Source organism: Chiloscyllium punctatum, chromosome 36 (assembly GCF_047496795.1).
Source record: "Chiloscyllium punctatum isolate Juve2018m chromosome 36, sChiPun1.3, whole genome shotgun sequence".
Taxonomy (NCBI): domain Eukaryota; kingdom Metazoa; phylum Chordata; class Chondrichthyes; order Orectolobiformes; family Hemiscylliidae; genus Chiloscyllium; species Chiloscyllium punctatum.
The window spans coordinates 944,653-963,435 of NC_092774.1; the positions used below are offsets into that span (position 1 = coordinate 944,653).

Below are 18,783 nucleotides of genomic sequence, written 5' to 3' on the forward strand. Positions count from 1 at the left end.
GTATGAAAAAGTAGCTTTTGAGTCTGCAGAACCACAGAACAGTCAGTGTGCGTCTTGCCGTTCTGTCGAATCAACAGGAAACACCTGGAACCGTGGTAAATTCTGTGCTCAAGCGTTGTAGCCAGGTTCGTCTTTAAAATAAAAGCACTCAGATGGAGAACGCAGTAAATTCGGAATGAGAATTGAGGCTCCAAATCATCCCATTTAGTATATCATCAGGACAAGTTCATCTCAGCACCACGCTCACAGCAACAGGGAATCTGTAAATATGTCAAACCTTAAATTTTAAATCGTGATGCACATTTCCATTAATCCTGGCACAATGACAGAAATGCATAAGAGAACATTTTCAGCATGTCAGAATAAACGAATTTGAAGTCCATTTAGTTAGAAGAAACGTGCACTGAGATCGAAGAATCACACTGTGCGCTTTGAGAAAATCTCTTTATCTGACAATTGCTGAAACACAATGGCGTTGCAATGTGGAATGACGCTGTTCAGCCAATCGTGTCTGTACTGGCTCTTCAAATAACCATGATCAACCCTTGCCAGTATCCGGCTTGTAACAGCCACTCCCTCTTCCGATCTCTTTAGAATCTTCCACACGCCACAAACCTCCCTGTCTCTCGACCCCCTCCTTTGATGGGGCAGCAGACACGTTGGTATTCGTTGGTTACAGCCTCTTGAGTTTGGCCTGTTTGAAATCGCCTGGCACAATAAGTTCGTGTGGAGTTTTGCTTCTGGAGTGCTGGTAGTGGGGTAAATTTCATCCAGGGCATTTTCTACCTCTCCCTGGGATGCTACAAAGACTGTTGTCAGAATGGTGGAGGAGAACCTGCGCAGCTAGTTGTAAGGATGGCAGTTCACGGTGAGATATTCTGGCTCTGGTGAGCAGTAACTCGGCAGGATAATCGCATCTGAGCACCTGGATGTGTTGGTTAGGAGGCAGATCCCTTCACCTTACGCAAGATTTTGTACTCTTCCATGTAGTGCATGGAGAAGCTATCAGCCTGCAGTCTTACAGCTCCCACTGGAAAGTAAGTCACTGCTGAGTTCTTCTGCTTTGTTTCCTACTGATTGGACATCAACTAGGAGCATGCCAGGGGAGGGGGAAGCACTTGAAATGATGTTCTTTCAGTCACACCAGCCCGTCCTACTCTTTTCTGGGAGTGTTCACACATGTGGGCAGTCCCCAGTGTGTCGGTGGTGCGAATCTGCTGTTTCAGAAGATAAGGGAATCGGGTCAGATAGGGCAGGGCATTCCCGGAGATGATGAGGCGAAAGGTCGGAGTTCAGTCCAGGGCTGGTTTCGCCACCTCACAATCAATTCAATGCTGAGGCTGGGTCGGGTCACCGTGGGATCGGATGGCTGTCGGGTCAGATTTGCAGTCTCAGATCCGGGCTTCCTGGTGGGATCTGTTGAAAGCTGATACTTTCACGAAGGGAGTGGGATTCCAGCATCAGTCATACCTGGATCTGAACGTCCGTAGAATCTTGTTATGGGCCAGGCCAAAACCCTCAAAATATTTCAAAAATTTACCACAGGCCCTAACTTCACCAGTTGTTTCAAACAGGTGTAGAGTCGATATTCCAGGAGTGATGTAGCTAACACTCAGTTTTAAATAAAACAAAATATATTTACACACTAACAAAAGAAAACCAATTTAGAATAATATAAATATTTCAAAAGACAACCGACACCAAAACACAACTTAACAAAGAACTGTACAGATTTCAAGCAACATCCGAGATAGACACCCCATGACTAAAAGTTAAATTAAAACATAAGTTCTTACAGGAGAATGATGTGGGGTGGGGGTGTGGGGGAATCATTATGGAGCTATTTCTTTCGATCCCCAGCTAAAACTAAAAGAAAAATGGAAGAAAAATCTTAACTGGGAGAACTGACAACTCTCTTTTCATTGTTGGAGTGTTCCAAGATAAAGATAAAAGCCTCTTCAAGTAGATCTTTCCAGACGTATCAGAACGTCTGGAAAATAAAACAAGGACAACAAAACCTTGAAAAAGAGCAGCATCTTCACAATCTTTAGATATGAAAGGAGATGTAGAAGAATATTATTGGTGGGTTCTAACTCCTAGTAATTTATTATAGCGAATTGTAATTTAATTTATCTTCTGAAAGGTCATTATGATAAAAGAACTGAATATGTTCTTATTGAACTACACAAATTTATCCTGGTCACGTGTGTAATTTCATCTTTGTTTCTTTGTTTTCCATTCCTCACAGTTAGCGCCCTGACGATTATGATACTATCCTGCATGAAATGTCGTCTCTCCAAAAGTGTCACTCTTTACCTGGCGGCGATGGTAATGGCCGACCAACTGGTGGCGATCCTTGATCTGAGATTGAGACACATTTCGATGTTTTAACGTGAGCAGTTCACTTCCGTTCGCAAAACTCCCGGGTGCAATAGCCAAGCTGTCCTGCTTTGTGCAGCCACTGATTCTGTCTGGCTCACGGTCAGCTTCACTTTTGATCAAATTGTGGCTCGTTGTTGCCAGAAGCTGAAAATTAAACATTGCCGTGAGAAACGGCGGCTGTGCTTCTGGGAACAATGTCTTTGCTGAACTTTTTAAAGAATTTTTTTTCTGGTACTTTATGTTAATTGGCGGGTATTGGATGCAGAACGACTCCTGGTTATTTTCATCAGGGTGCACGTTACCAATTCTCCAGCTTAGGAGGCATTCGAGTTAGTCCACAACATTCTGAACCCCTGCATCCCGTTCGTGCTAACTTTGCTGCTCAATGTTTTCATTGTAAGGCACATTGCAATGGCCAGCGGAGATCACCACCAATCAACTGGTGGTTATCCATGACGTGATATTGAGACACATTCCAACTGTGTATCTGGGAGACAGCCAAAGGCAGACCGAAACAGATCTGGACAGCCTGCAACAGAGAAAGCCACAGAGAGACAGGGAGAGAGAGAGAGAGAGAGAGAGAGAGAGAGAGAGAGAGAGACATGGGATAAGACACAGACAGAGAGACAGAAAGAGACAGAAATCGAGACAGAAATACAGAGGGGGGATGACGGGGAAGAGGGGTTGAGACAGAAAAACAAAGCGGAATGGGGGCAGTAATTGAGAGACATAAAAGTCAGAGAAGCAAGAATGTTGTCACAGAAAATTTGAAATATCAGTGAAATGGAAAAGTTAAGGAAACAAGATGTGAGAGGGGGAGGATGAGAGGGACAAGGAGAGGGAGAGAGAACGGCATAAAGAGAGAAAGAGCGCGGCAGAAATATGTGGAGAGAGAAATACCAAGGCAGGATGACAAAGAAAGAACCAAAGGGAGATAGAAAGAGAGACTGGAGGAGCTGTATTGAGAATGAAGCAGAGGGAGAGAAGGTCAGAGAAAAAAGCAGGGCTACGAGACAGAAAGAAAGAGACGGAGCAGAAACATTACCTTAAAGAGGATGTTTAAAAGCAGATTTGACGTGGCGTGATGGGAGCAGGGAAGCAGTTCAGAGAGATGGAAGGCGTCAGCGAGATGATCCGAATGATGGGAAAATAGGATGCATTAGATCCAAGTTCTGAGGAAGGGTCACTCCACCCAAAACGTTACCTCTGATTTCTCTACACAGATGCAATCAGACCTGCTAAGCTGTTCCAACAATCTATATTTTTATATCTGATTTTACAGCATCTGCACTTCTTTCAGTTTTTTTTTATTAAGTCAGATCCCATTGTGAGCGCTTGATTGACATTCTGCTTCGTGATCAGTTCGTGAATGCAAGAGGTTATAAATATGTTTTGAACGAAAAAACACCAGAAGAGGAGAGATAGACACGGACAGAGAAAAGTGGATAGAGAGAGAGAGGGAGTGAGAGGGGTGGAGGAGAGAGGGAGACATAAAGAAAGGCTCCATGTATCTCACGTTCACTTGCACTCTCTCATGCTCTCCTTCTTTCTGTCCTTCCTGTATTTAAAATGGTAGAGTGGCACCCTCTGCTGGCTTCCCCAAGCTACTGCATTGCTGATGGCAGAGAGGGAAATCCCTCAGAGCATCAGTCAGATGCGCACACACACATACACACACACACACATACATACACATACGCACACTATTCTGGCGTGGAGAGGATTCCAATTGTACTGAGAGTTCCCTCAGAGTGAAGAATGCTGGGATACAGAAATGTACTTGATCCCTCTGCAACATATGTGGAAACGATTTGTATTTGGACAGTATTCTTGAGATTATACAAAAGGCATAGCGTACTTCCATTGCAACTGTATTCAGGCACCTCCGATTGAAAATTGTTTGTCAGGAAACATGGAGAATTTTATTGGGATTTCTGCAAATTGTAAAGTTTTGTGAAGTACTCTTTCAGACTCTAAGTGAGAAAAGTATTCAAAAGTGGAGGCGGTGAGACCAGCGTTGTTCATCTCCTGCTTAGGGCAACATCGATCAGATAAAAGTGCTGTCTGTCTCCAAAGGCATAACTTAATGAAATAAACAAACGTTTAACCTGAGAGATTCACAGGCTTTGGTGCTTTCCCACAAACACACCTCTTGTTTGTGCAGTGACGTGGTCATGGCTTTGCAGGGCGATATTTCATTGCTTAAAACACGGGAGTGGCAGTGGAGGTGAAGAAAAGGTGGACAGAAAGGCAGTGAGAGACAGAGCCTTGGTTCCATTACCTTTTTTTATTAACTTGCCTCCAGGACAAAGTCTGTCTCTCTTTGTCTCCATCAATACTTGCCCCTCAAAATATTGCTTCCCAAACCCTTATCCCCAAGAATTACCACCCCGATTCATACCCTTCAAACTTTTCTGCCCCTCTCAATTTGTGCTCCTCCAAAATATTGTTACACCCTCATATTTTCACCTACAAACTTTTGCCTGCTTCTCAATTTTGGCGTCCAGCACTAGATTTGAGTCCTGCTAAAAGTTTCGCGCCGGCAAACAAGTCCCTCCCTTCCCCACCTTCCCAAGACCGTCGTGATTTGACACTAAACTGGATACTACAAATGCACCCTGTTCAATCGGCAGTGATGAATTCACCGAAAAATCAGATTCTGGGTTTCTTTTCCGCATATTTAGAGAGCGGTGTCAAACAGTGTGGCTCTGAGATATCACAGCAAGTCAGGCAACATCCGAGGACCAGGAGAGTCGACGTTTCAGGCATAATCCCTAGCACACCTAAAAATAAACGATCAACCTGGTGTAGTGATCAAACCTGACTGCTTTCATGACAACAGTGTGGACACCAAGTGACAGACAGTGCTACGCAATACTACAGACAACTCATCCATTAAAAAATTCCAAAACATAAAACGTCCCTTCAGCTCGCCAAGACAAACTTAACACATTACAACTTTCCAAACCTGAAGCAATTTGGCTCTACCTGGTCTGTATCCCTCCATTTTCTGCTTATTCCTATATTAAGATTTATCTTAAAGATTGCTATTATTTCCGCCACCAACAACTACTCTGGCAGCCATTCCAAGGACTTACCACCTTTTGTGTTAATTTGGTGCCTCTCACAACTCCTTTAAACTGAAACACTTTATCTGCAAACCATGTCCCGGGAAAATTGTCACTTCCACCATGCAGAAAAAAAAACACTCTGGCGTTCAACTCTATCCATTCCTCTCCTCATCTTGTAAAGTTATATCAGGTCGCCCCTCTGCCTCCGATGGTCAAGAGATAATGAATCAAGTTTGTTCAAACTCTCTGCGAAGTTAATATTCTCCAAACCAGGCAACATACTGGTGGTCCATTTCTATACATTCTCCAAAGCACCCACATCGTTCCAACAGTGTGGAAAACAGAACCAGACACAATATTTCAAACGTGACAGCAATAAATTTTGGTAGCTTGCAACTTGATTTAAAAACATATGCTCTATGCGTGGACAGATGAAGACGAGAATTCCATACGCCTTCTTGACCACCTCATCCACCCTTTTTCAGGGAATTGACATATTTCTGTATGTTAAGGGTTTTGAGATTTCTGCCACTTACTTTGTGTTCCCCTCTTGCATTAAGCCTTCCAAAATACTCAATAAACAAATACATTCACACTCATAGATGAAGTTGAACGATCACAGATAATTATACCCACTCTTCCTAATTCACTGACACTCGTACATTTTCACATAAACAGACACCTATGGTCACACTCTCATGCAATGACAACCGCCCACATGCACAAAAGCACAGACGGCTTCACTTAAACTCTCATTCATATTCACTGTGACAGTGACACCGACAAAGAGTCACAGACTTATGACGAAAATATGAAATTGGACCATTTTTATTTATGAGATTCAAATTACACTGTACATTGTCAATAACAGAAAGAATCGAAGTTCATCGAGAATATGGCTAGAAATCCAAGATATTCCTTCGTTATATAGCGAAATAGCAGTTCGGACAATTATTTGGCATGGCACATTTTAACCATTCCGTCATAGGCGATGAAAATGTAAAGCAATTACACATGGAATTCCTTAAAATCCTTCAATGATAAATGATAAGCACATCGGCACCAGTCGAGAGCCTATGAAGCCATGCAGAGAAATGGATCATATGATTAATCCTACCACGAAAATGATCTGGCTGCAATCCGTTTATTTTCCACTTTTAACTCATTACAACAAGCGCAATCAGATCAAAAAAGAGAGAACTGTAATGTAGTCAATTCAATACAAAATAAATGCAAATGAATTACAATCAAGTAAAGCTGATATTAAGAAAACCATTCAGCATTTGCGAAATGATAGTAGATGACTTCTCGTAACATTATCTGTCTCGGGAGATCCCATGTTGAAACAGACTCTAACAGTTACCTGAAATGATAAAGAAAGTATGTGAGTCAACTCAAGGTCATTTCAAGTGTGTTCTCTATTCCCAGCTCATGCATGTATCAATCAGCAGCTGACGCTTCTCACTCTCGAGAAAAAAGTCTAAGGCTGCCTCTGCATTATCGGAATGATGAAGGTCCATATTATAAAGGGGAACATTGAGGTGTGTGTCTATACGTGTGTTCAGCTGGATGCAAAAGACAGCATGTAATAGACAAGTACGCAGCAAATGTCCCCATGGGCAATATTTATTGTACAATCAGCATTATCACTGAAAATGTTACACAAAAGTTATCACTTCGGATTTGTGGCGATTTGCTGTGCGCATGCTGACCGTTCCTAAATCTCAATTAACGCCGACAGGACATTCCCTGAAGTACATCTTTGGCCATGTATGTCTTTCCACGTTGGGTGGTGTAACGTAGCGAAAAGTATTTTGCTTATTTCACTCTGGTAAAACAACCTCAATGATCTCTGTGGCGTCATTATATGTTGATTATTTACGATTAAGTCGAAAAATCCCATCACAAGCCAACCTTTGCTTTAACTTATTTTTTTTAAAAAGTGTGCTTTCTGTGACGATTATGTTATGCTTCAAATACATCACAATTCGACAGAACGCCAGGGCATCCTATTCTGTCTTCTGCATCAGAAAAATTGGAACACATGAAAAAAAAATGTATCTCTTATCAGTTTGATGTGTTTCCTGTGAAATTTTCTGTCACAATTTCACTGCATATCCACACTGAAGGCACAAAGGGTATGCAAGTTATCAGAATGAAAAGGTCGGATTTTCTCAGTTGGCATCAGACCCATGCGATGCACTGGACTGAACTGTTTCAAGTAATACCACGCTCCTTTTAGTACTGTCTAGGAAACTGGTGTGGTGATCAGGAGTATTAGATAGCCATGTCAAATGCTTTAACTTGGAACCAAAGAATGGTACAGTGAAGTCGAGGTCTGTAGAATCAAAACTACGCCACTGCCTATAATCGTCTCACGTTCCTACACAAAGCCTTGAATGTTACAACACTTCATGTATGCATGCAAGCATATTTGGAAACTTCTGAGATATCACACCTCAACTATTCCCTCAACTACTGCATTCCAGAAAAGCACCAGCCTCTGGGTAATGAATATTTTCCTCAAATCCACTCTGAACTCATGTGTTTCTCTGTTAAAATTTGTGCCGCATTCTATTGACTCCTTGGTCAGGATAATAATGATGAGCAATGATTATCAATCAAATTCAAAATCACCTACAATTTCATTTGTGACTTTGATCAGTGATATCTTAGTATTGCAATGTTTGGGAACTGCAAGTGTAGGAATTGAAATACACTATCATACTCCATATTTAGCAGAGATTTAGCTGACGAGTTTACATGTAGTGAAGATAAAGATGGAAAAGTGTTAAGGGAGAAGCAAAACGCTAAAGCAGCTGCGGATTCTGGAAATCAGGATCAAAAGCAGAAATTGCAGCACAACCCAGCTGGACTGTCAGCATCTATAGGAGAGCAAGCAGAGTCGTCGCAAAAGTTCCAGAGATACTTCATGGTTGGCAGTGTGATGAGTGGCACATTATGGATGATGGTTCAGACAACAGGTAATTAATGGCTCACAGAAATGACCTCAGTGTAGATGAGGAAAGAAACTAAACATGGAAGCTGATCACTGATGAATGGAAGGAACATTGAAGTAAGGTTCTACCCATGGCTAATTGAACGTTTTGAATTGAATAAATGGCAGGTTGGGAAGTCTGAATTTTAGTCGCAAGGGCACCCATAGCTTTTATGATGTTCAAATCAGAGAGAATCATTCTTCCTAGAATTCCCCATAAAAGTATCAAACGCACCATTCCTTGTGTTTTGCAAGAAATGGTCCTCATGGTTTAACATTCCAGTGCACACCTGGAATGACAACATTGAAAACATCAAATACATAAGACCCGCTTGCATATTTTCTATCCAGCTAGATGGTGATTCATTAAAACAGAAGTTTTTGAGACATGCAACCTTACGATTTGGGTGAAGTTAGGATCGTATATTCAAACAGCTGACAAAACGCAGTGTCGAGTCAATATCTTCGTCTTTCATTTTTAAAAATCATTTTTCATTGCCTTGAAATGAAGACCCCTCTCCAGTAATCGAAGCTTTCGCAATGACAATTTGTGTAGATAACGTTATGATAGCATTGAATGTTGTTCTTAAATTTACAGCAGGTGTAACATCAATCAAAAAATTGAATGGAACCAAGACAGTGTGAACATGCAAAGTGTTAGTTAATGAGCAATTATCTGTAATTCAACTCACCATGTACACAAAGACCATCGCCAGTAGTTGTCAGTGTGAGGGGTTCATCAGAATCACTGTCTAGTTGTAAATGGTCATCCTGAGATTCAACGTCTTCTGTCTCAACATGGTCATAATCAAGGAGTGGACCTTTGAGGGAAAGGTGATTATCACTGACACAAATTGTAGCACACAACACTGAGAGTTGGAAAAGGAGGTTCGTTCTGGAAAAAGGAACTTAACAGTGGAAAACTAGATTCGTGTTTGAATGTAAAATTTGTTCTGTAAAGAGACATTCGATGAGTTTGATTCTTCAGTGTACTTCAGGAGTCACAGTATGAGAAAAGACTATGAAATTTAAGACGTCTTCTTCTAGAAAGTAGAAGGTAAAGAGTGATCTGACTAAAATATTAAAGATATGTACAGAATGAGACATGATAGTTAACGATTAACCACTTCAATTATGAAACCATTCTAGGATCTAGGGGAATATTCAGAGAATTGACGCCAGACCCTTCAGGAGAGATGTATCAATGAATAAAAGCTGCAGTTGATATCAGATCAGTTGTTAATTTTAAATCTGTGGTACATTATTATTAATGAAAGTTATTAACAAATGTGGGCCAAACGCGGGTGTTTGGATGTAGGACACCCAGCAGCCAGGAGGAATCTCATTGAATGCAGGAACATGCCCTCAGGGATGAATGGCCGACTGCTGTTTCTGCGCTACTTTCTTTTTCAATGGACTTTAGGACTTTGCGGGGGTGAATGTGAATGAGAAGCATTATGAAATTACGATGAACAGATGTGGATAGCAAGAAATGAACTTTACTCTATGCTGGCAATATTAAGGAAGGGGGGTCATATATATCGCGGAAGGTGGACTAAGGTTAGAGCAAAAAAAATGAAAGAGCCAGTGAGGGAAATGAGTTGAACGGAGACTAGTGTGAATCTAGAACTACATGCCTCTCAAGTTGGTAAAGGCACAAACACTCGTAGCACTTAAGAACTATTTACTTGTACATAAAGTCATAGAATTAAAAGCATGGACACAGATCCATCAGTCCAACGTGTCCGAGCTGAGCAGACATCCAAAAAACGACTGGCCCCATTTGCCATAATTAACCCTACGAACCTCCAATCCCTTCCTATTCATGCACCCATTCAGATAAAGTGATGCCAAGCCATACAAGACTACGGGAAAAGTGCAGGTAAATGGGATGAGAATACTAGATGAGTGTTTTTTTTTCACACGGACGTATTCAATGCACCATTTCTCTATAACTCAAAACAAGCAATTTTCATTTTCACTGGCAATGCTCATGAAACAACCATTGGTGACGGTGTCATTCTACATCACTGTGAACATCGACATCTTCAGCTTTGGATAGCGGATAGATTGAAAGACAAGTGTGAACTGACAGATTATGAACACATACGCACCTGGACAACTGTTGGAGTTCATCGCAGGATATTCTGATTCCAAATTACGATCACTCAAGTTGTGGCTAATGTCGTATTCGATGTGATTGAGTGAGTCAATGGAAGTGGATATTGCTAAAAACAAAAATCAAGAATTAATGTACAATTCAATCTCCTCGTGAAGGCACACCGCTCTGGAACTGAACTGAGCTGATTTTTTGTGGCCAGAGGGTGAAACCTATTGATACAGAGGTCTGTCGTGGACAAGTGATTGAGTGTCTTTAAGACAGAGATAGGCAGGTTCTTAATGAGTAAGGGAATAAAAACCACCAGGAACAAGGCAAGACATTGCATTTGAGAAGCTTATTGGCCATGGTTGAAAGCAGAGCAGACTGAATGGTTCAAACGATTTACTTCTAATCATATATCTCTCAGTCTTATAAACTCTGATTTTATATGTAATAGACTTAGGAGGAGCGTTAAAATAGAACACATTATTATTTTATCATCTTTGTAGCAATAGACAGAAGACTGTCAATGGAACATATATTGTGAAATCAATCAAACACAAATTTCGTTACTTTAAGGTAAAGGGAAATGCAAAATCACTGTGATCAGAAATGAGAAATAAACATTAGTTTTCACATCGAACAAACTTTCACACACAGAGTACGTTTGATGATTTAATTTCTAATCTCTGTCATTTGTTCACTATATATGAAAAAGTAAATTGACCGCCTTCGGTTCCCCTCGCCACTTCTTTCAGTGTTGTCTGATTTGTCATGAAATGTTATTAATTCTATGACGTAATTCACATTTCTTGAGTATATTAAATGTCTTTTAAATACTTCTGATTATTGTTGTGCGATATACTTGAGAATGCTTTCATTTAATTTTATTTTCAGTGGTGTTCTGAGATAGAAATATTAGTTAATCATTTCAATTCTGATCATGTAAAATTCTTCCCATTTTTATCTTAACCATTCATATGTCAAGATCAAAATTCCCCATTGTTGCCTTTATTCTATTTTCCATCTGATGTTTCGCATTCCCAATCCCAGGTTTAGAAGGCAATCCTCCCCAGTGGCCTGCTTCCAATGTTGGTCAACATGAAACATGACAATCCTTATGCTACATATCTAAGTATCCGCTGTTCTGACATTATCAGTCAAGAGAAGTTATGAAAGTAAAACAGCTCGCTTTATTATTATTCTTTGGCACAAGTTATTAGAACGAATTGAGACACGATGGAACAAAGAACTGTTTGCACGTACATTCCTGTAACTGTTTGCATAGCAATTCCTCAGTTTCACTTGCACTATTAGGTGCTGCATAACCAACATTCGTGACAAAGATTTTAAAATTATAAACTCAGTCAGTGAATGGATTTATTGTTCAGATTTCTGAAGGAATCAGAGTGCAACCAGAATCGAATTGGAAAGGGTGGTTCAGTTCGTGTGTGCAAAAATGTCAGAAATAATCCATCAGGAATGAAGGACAGTGAGACTTGTCAAAACTACGTCTCATTCAACACCGACTAAAATTCATTCGCAATGATAACTTCCTTCAAACGAGTGCACTTCTTGGATAACTAGATGTGATCATTCAGTTCACTGATCATTGAAAAGTAGAGATTGAAACAAACCCATCCTTATGCAATCGTGACTGACTATGCAGTAAAAAATACATATCTGGTCCATGTTTCTGATCCTTTTCTTACCAGGTGGAGTATTATCAATTTCTTCATAAATTACTTGGTATAACCCAACATTTGAGCCTCCAGTACCAGTGTGAAGGTCTGCTGAAGGAAGGATAGACATGTCAGTATTTGTCCCTGAACACGCACAGCAACACGATGTGGACCAGAGAAGCTACATATGTGAGAAGCAGTTGGAGTTAATGCAGAGCTAGAGAAGAGAATCTTGGCACAACATGGACTGACGACTGATACTCATTGTTTTGAATATACAGAGGAAAATGCTGCATGTTGCAATGTGCATGGCCAGTTCTGTTCGCATTTTACAAAGTTTATTCAAGACAGTTCTCTGCTCGCAATCTTGCATGTGAAGCAAAAACACTGACTACAGAACTTAAAATTTCCCAATTTAATGAACATGGAGAAGACGTTGATAATTTATAGACGATTTTTTTAAAAAATGTGGTTGACCATGAAGAGGTCACGAATCAATGTTCCAGATAAACTTAACAAAAACAAAAGGACCATGATTAGATAATGGTACTTTTGTTAGAACTTAGATGCTGTAATCAGACACGTGTATGGTTATTGTAATTAATTGGACACAAAAATATGCGAGAGTGAAATAAGGTCCACTGTATTAACTTTGGTTAATACAAACTAAGTGCAAATTCTGTAAACTAGAATTAAGAAAGCATACAAAAATCTGCGAACTAATGTATTTTGTTAGTCGTGTGAATTGTTCTGGCCATCAACTGGAAAATTACTCTAAGGTAAATGCTTTGAATCTACTGAAAAAAAAATGAACAGGTTTCCTCTCATCAGTCACGGGCACCCAGTTGTTGGATATCTGAATAACCTGTAAAGATGCACTTAATATTTACACTGACCTTGGGTTCTGATACAGCGCTCAGGAAGTGTTGAACCCTAAAACTAACTGATGAATAAAAGCACTGGGCAAACGTCTCAACGAAACTTCAAGACACAATGCAACTATCGATAACTTGTTCTGGAGTATCATGTACATGTAAACTGAGAGACAAGCGTGATTCAGTCTTCACATTTATTCTTAATTGATAATGATTTGGCGTAACTCTGCGCTAACGTTCAATTCCGTTTCTTTGTATTGATGTTCAGATACTTAATAAATATTTGATGAGATTTGTATCGTATTTTAACTCTTAGATACATTGTTGAAGAATTTTATTTTTATCGCCGTTTCAAAGGGTAAAGACTCTTGAAGAAAGCAACTAGCCAGAGAAGGCCTCACAATAGTCTCCACCGAGGCCAAGAGTTGGACAAGTGCAATAACAACGTACAACCCCACATCATATGCGTTATCAGCGTTATCTCAGTCGGTAGGCGTGAGGCTCACCTTTCATTTGTATTTTTTTCTGCATTATCACCAGCAGTGCGATCAATTCACAAACTAACAGGATTCCCAAGGTTAGGCAGACAACGCCAGATACGGAAGTGGATTGTTTTTCCTGCCCTTAAAGGAGAGATTTCAGAGAAATTCAGCGTAGATACGAGCTGCGTGTATAATTATAAAGAATTCGAGAATAAGACAACACTGATATAAGCTTCATAATCGTGAAAAAAACAACAGCATCAATTTCACAAGTCATAAATATGACACTATCACAAATATTACTAATAGTATCAATCATAAATACCCGCTGCTGGAGGTGAAGGGAAAGTCGCCAACAACTCGGATTCTGTTAAAGAAAGTTTACAAATATTCATGAACGTGAAACTTAATTTAGTAAGTCGAAATGATGTAACTAATTTGCAGCATGAATGACCACTGGTCGGCACCAGTCAACATCGCACTTACCAGAGCAGAAAACACTGGCAATTTCCTTGTGATTACATGTGCTTTGCCCTGGTGCTGCGGAGAGACAGTCGGAAAGAAAGGATTCACTTCCCTTGCACTTCACATCATTCTGCCAAATAACACCTTTACCCTGGGAGATAGCGGGCCCTCCTCGGGCCAGTCGAGCGAAGCCACATCCCAGCTGTCGACATACGACATTGGCATCAGTTATATCCCAAGAATCACCACAAAACGTGCCCCAGCGTTTATTGCACATCATCTCCACTTTCCCGGAACAGTTGCTGCCTCCTCCGTCCAGGCGCACAGTGAGTTGCGAATCTGTAGTGTAAAACTGACAAATATTGAAAAAAGTGCAAAGCAGACACATCATTCCGAGATTTGACACACTCATTAAGAGGACGCACCTGACTGTTGAGGGCAAGGATTTGAATTGAGGGGCTGCTCCTTCTTCACATTACGCTCTGTTAAGAAGAGAAACGTGCTAACTATTGGAAATCAGTGTTTGAAATGACACCCAAATATTGAGATTTGCCGTGTTACCTGAACAAATGACCCCTATATTTGCCCAGTTTTGAGAGCTGCATTGACCCCAGGGATCCGTCTGACATTGCTGAACGGCCGTTTTGTGTGACAGACACTCCATCCCATCGAGCCACGTAGGTCCTTTTCCTGCTCCGAATGATTGACTGTCATAATCAATGAACAGAAGGTCACCACAGTCGAAGTGTTTACATATCACTTCAACACTTTGTCCATACAGATTTTCTGAACATACTGTTCCCCAAGTCCCATTGTAGAACACTTCCACTCTCCCTTCACAGCGATGTTTTCCATTCACCAGCCTCATCTCCTTGTGCTCTGTTCATAGAATAACAGATATCCAGATTGAGACATTGGTTATGTCTTCGATCCATAACTGTGACTGTCCTCTGATGTGCAACGCAAGTGTCAGGGATGAGTACGATTTACAATTTATCTTATAAAACGATGGGAAGCCGTTACTGAAATAGCAAGCAGAAGGAAGAGAAAATCTGCAGCGTGCATGGAGTTTAAGCAAACATTTAACAAGATCCGAATAGCATCGTGAAGTTATTGAGTAAGAAAAAGAGTAGAGAAAAACTGACGGCAAACAGAAAGTCTGAGTCCAAAAGAGAACAGCAGATATGCAGAAGAGTGGAAGTGTTCATCCACTCGAACTCGTAATGATGTAATAGCAGTTTGAAATTGCGAGCAACAATTTTAATTTGGTTACCCCGAGGCACTAGCAAGCATTCTGATTGACAAAACGTTAAGGACTTGCAGTACAGAAAGATAGCTCAGACGTCGAGTAAGTACATCGTTTTCACTGGACAACATTGGTGCCCAATGGGTGGTACAATTTTAACTAAGTTACATGTAATGTGGGGAAATCTGGCAGAAAGTGCCATGAGATTATATGGTCATTAGAAACAAAGCATCAAAACTGTTACAGATTCCCGACGGGATCGAGCTGATATGCTGAAAAGAATCACATTTCTCGTCATTGGCGTCCAAATGTAGAGATAATACATTAGAGTTTGCTGTAAGCAAAGCATTTTGCAGAATATTTATTTAAACCAAAGTTGTGACAATGGACCATCAATGACGTGTTTGACCATTAGCTCGGCATGTATCAGATATTGATGTGTTTTCATGGAAATACTATTTATTCCAGACAAAATAATATCTCGGATTGCTATATGCAACATAAACATGACATCGACCGCTGTGTTCAATTTCTGCCTCTGCTCTACATACTCCCCAGTTCACTACACAAACGTTCGTTTGAATCCTCAAACATAGCATTGTAGGAGAAGAGCAACACTGAGAGTGTCCTCACCTGAGCATAAAATTCTCACATCCTCCTTATGAGAACAATCGTCTTGGTGACCAAGTGGTGCTGAAGGACATTCCCAGAGAAATGATTCATTTCCAGAACACTTCACATCTTTCAACCAAACGGGACCAGAGCCCGGTCCGAAGGAGAAATGAGATGTCATATTCAGCGCATTTCCACAACCTAGTTGCTGACAAACTACTTCAGCGTCTCTCACATCCCAGGAGTCATCACACACTGAGCCCCATGCTCCTTTGTAGTAAATTTCCAGTCGACCAGCGCAACGGGATCCTCCATCTGTCAGCCTTAACTGCATGTGTTCTGTCACACAAAAACACAGACGATAATACCTTCAATTGTCCCTCCCCTCTTCATTCAGTCCCACATCAGTATAGATTCAGGTCAGAAAGAGTTATACATTGTCTTTTGAGATGTGAATAAAATAATGAAACAGAACACCTGACAACATTGATAAATTAAATGAAAAATTTTAGCAAGAATGCGAAGAAATGAAATGTTACAAAAGATAATTGCGATATGAATATCTGAATACACTTCTTGGCCCATTGACTGTCATTTTACTGCAACCATAACATCAGCTACGTCCGATTAAAAGCCTGTCTCATATTTCCTTTAATTCTACATTTATAACTGAGACGTACAGCAGAATAATACATTTCAAAACATAAACAAGGGCGACACCACTCCATTCTTCATGTGGTGCAGATCAACAGCAATCCCACTGACTTGTCCAAAACATCGCCGAATGTTGGCTGTTCTGGATGAAACAAGGTGAGACTATGCAACAATTTACCACGGCCAATCCACCCGAACCTGCACATCCCTGGGCACTATGGGCAATTTAGCATGGCCAATCCACCCTAACCTGCACATCCCTCGGTACTATGGGTAATTTAGCACGGCCAATCCACCCTAACCTGCACATACCTGGCCACTCTGGGTAACTTAGCAGAGCCAATCACTCGAACCTGTACATGGCAATTTAACAGGGCCAATGCACCGTAACCTGCATATCGTTGGGCACCACGGGACAATTCAGTGGATGAGAGATTTCAGAGAGAAACCTCGAAGCTGTGGTCTTGGGAAATCGTATCACTAGCTCCATCAGTAACCCTAAACGTATATCAGGAATTTAATAATAGACACGTGAAGTGTGACATATTTGACAACAGTGGTCGGATTTTTTTTTTAGAAATGTTAACTGGGAGGAAATGTAGAGCCGTGTGTACATAGCAGATGAGTCATCAGACATAGACACAGATAGGTCATGGAGAGAAGAGCTATGAATGACCTCAAGTTGTCAGATGGTAGCATGAGGGAAGGCAGTGGGAGGGCAATGGATTGGTGTCTCAGCTGTCTATCAGTTGAATTAAGGGTAGGTTTGCAAATGATAAGATAGCACAAATACTGGATCTTAGAGATGGCGTGACACGAAACTTACATTCAGGTCAAATTCTTAGGTTTTGGGCAGTATGATTCAACTTTCGATTGTTTGCAGGGTAGGACATAAGGATATCAAGATGGACATGGTTGTGATGGAAAATAGACACATGTCCATCGTTGCCTGGAATTTCCAACATTTGGATTCAGCTAGCTTGTATTCAGCGTAGTGAATTCCTTATTCCTTATGTATCTGTGTCAGTTTTACTTTTGGGATCATGAAATCCTTATAGCTTTCGTTTTGCAAACAATCTCACTTGCTTACACCCATCCAAGTGGCCCACATCTGCTTTCACCGAAGTGCTAAATAATAGTTCCGAGTGACCATCAAGAACAAGTATTCCACACAACAGATCGCTTTATATTTGCCAGCAGTTTTTTTTTTGCTGTGAAGTGTCTACTCACCTGAACAGAGGACACCAACATCACTGCTGTCACAGACCGATGTATTCAGTGAGCTGGAGATTCTGCAGTCCTGGAGCTGCGGTTCTTGTCCGTGACACTGGACACCATACACCCTCCCACGTTGAGAACTCGCCTCATACTTCGACGTGTTATACGTTTCTAAGGCATAACCGCATCCCAGCTGTCTGCAGACAACGTGAGCATTATTCAAGTCCCACAGGGTGTCTTGCACTCGGCCCCAGCTTCCATTGTAGTAAACCTCAACTCGGCATCGCATCTGCTTCCACCATTAACTAGTCTTGGTGACGAATTTTCGTCTGCAACACAATATTTATTGAGAACAACAAATACATTGAAGAGAGAAATTTGAGACTCTAAGCAAAACTTATGAGCTTAATTCGCATTTGAAATGGATTATCCAACAGTTTTTCAGCAAGTTTCATTTTTGACATCACCTTTCGTTTCCAACCATTTGGGAAAGATGTGGATCAATAAAGCCTGTTAATCTTGAACAATGAGGGAATGAAATGGCCTGTGTCGGGCTCACAATGGCTATTTGCAAGTGATAGTTCAAAACTCAGAAGCAGGAAGTGTATTTGCTTCCTGCAGATTCCCAATCCACCATGTTCAATTAGATGAATTTTACCACTGTTGAAAAGTTGTGTTGGAAAAGCAAAGCAGGCCAGACAGCATGCGAGGAGCACGAGAGTCGACGTTTCTGACATGAGCCATTCATCAGGAATGTGCAAGGGTCAAGGGGGCTGCCATATAAGTTTGGGGTTGGTTGCGATTGGGAGAGAAGATAGCTGGGAAGACGACAGTTGAGTGCAGGTGGAAATCAATTGTAATAGGTCGGTGTGGAGGGAGGGGCAAGTAGGGAGGAAGAAAAAGTGGAACGTAACACAAGTCAAGGCAGAAGTGCCAGGTTGGAGGATGGATCTGAGATGAGGTGGAGAGGGGAGGTTTGGAAATTCCTGTAGTTGAT

At 41.0% G+C, this 18,783-nt stretch overlaps 1 protein-coding gene across 1 annotated transcript in view; it reads right to left on the reverse strand.

Moving 5' to 3' along the window:
- Positions 1-18,075, reverse strand: part of LOC140461064 (scavenger receptor cysteine-rich domain-containing protein DMBT1-like) — a 41,758-nt gene extending 23,683 nt beyond the window's left edge. The window contains exons 1-6 of the mRNA XM_072555848.1: positions 17,799-18,075; positions 14,078-14,395; positions 13,917-13,958; positions 10,566-10,679; positions 9,144-9,272; positions 2,317-2,564 (exon numbers count right to left, since the gene is read on the reverse strand). Of these exons, the coding sequence (XP_072411949.1) occupies positions 2,317-2,564; positions 9,144-9,272; positions 10,566-10,679; positions 13,917-13,958; positions 14,078-14,395; positions 17,799-18,075 (1,128 nt within the window). The remainder of the gene's footprint in view (positions 1-2,316; positions 2,565-9,143; positions 9,273-10,565; positions 10,680-13,916; positions 13,959-14,077; positions 14,396-17,798) is intronic.
- Positions 18,076-18,783: the final 708 nt, after the last annotated feature.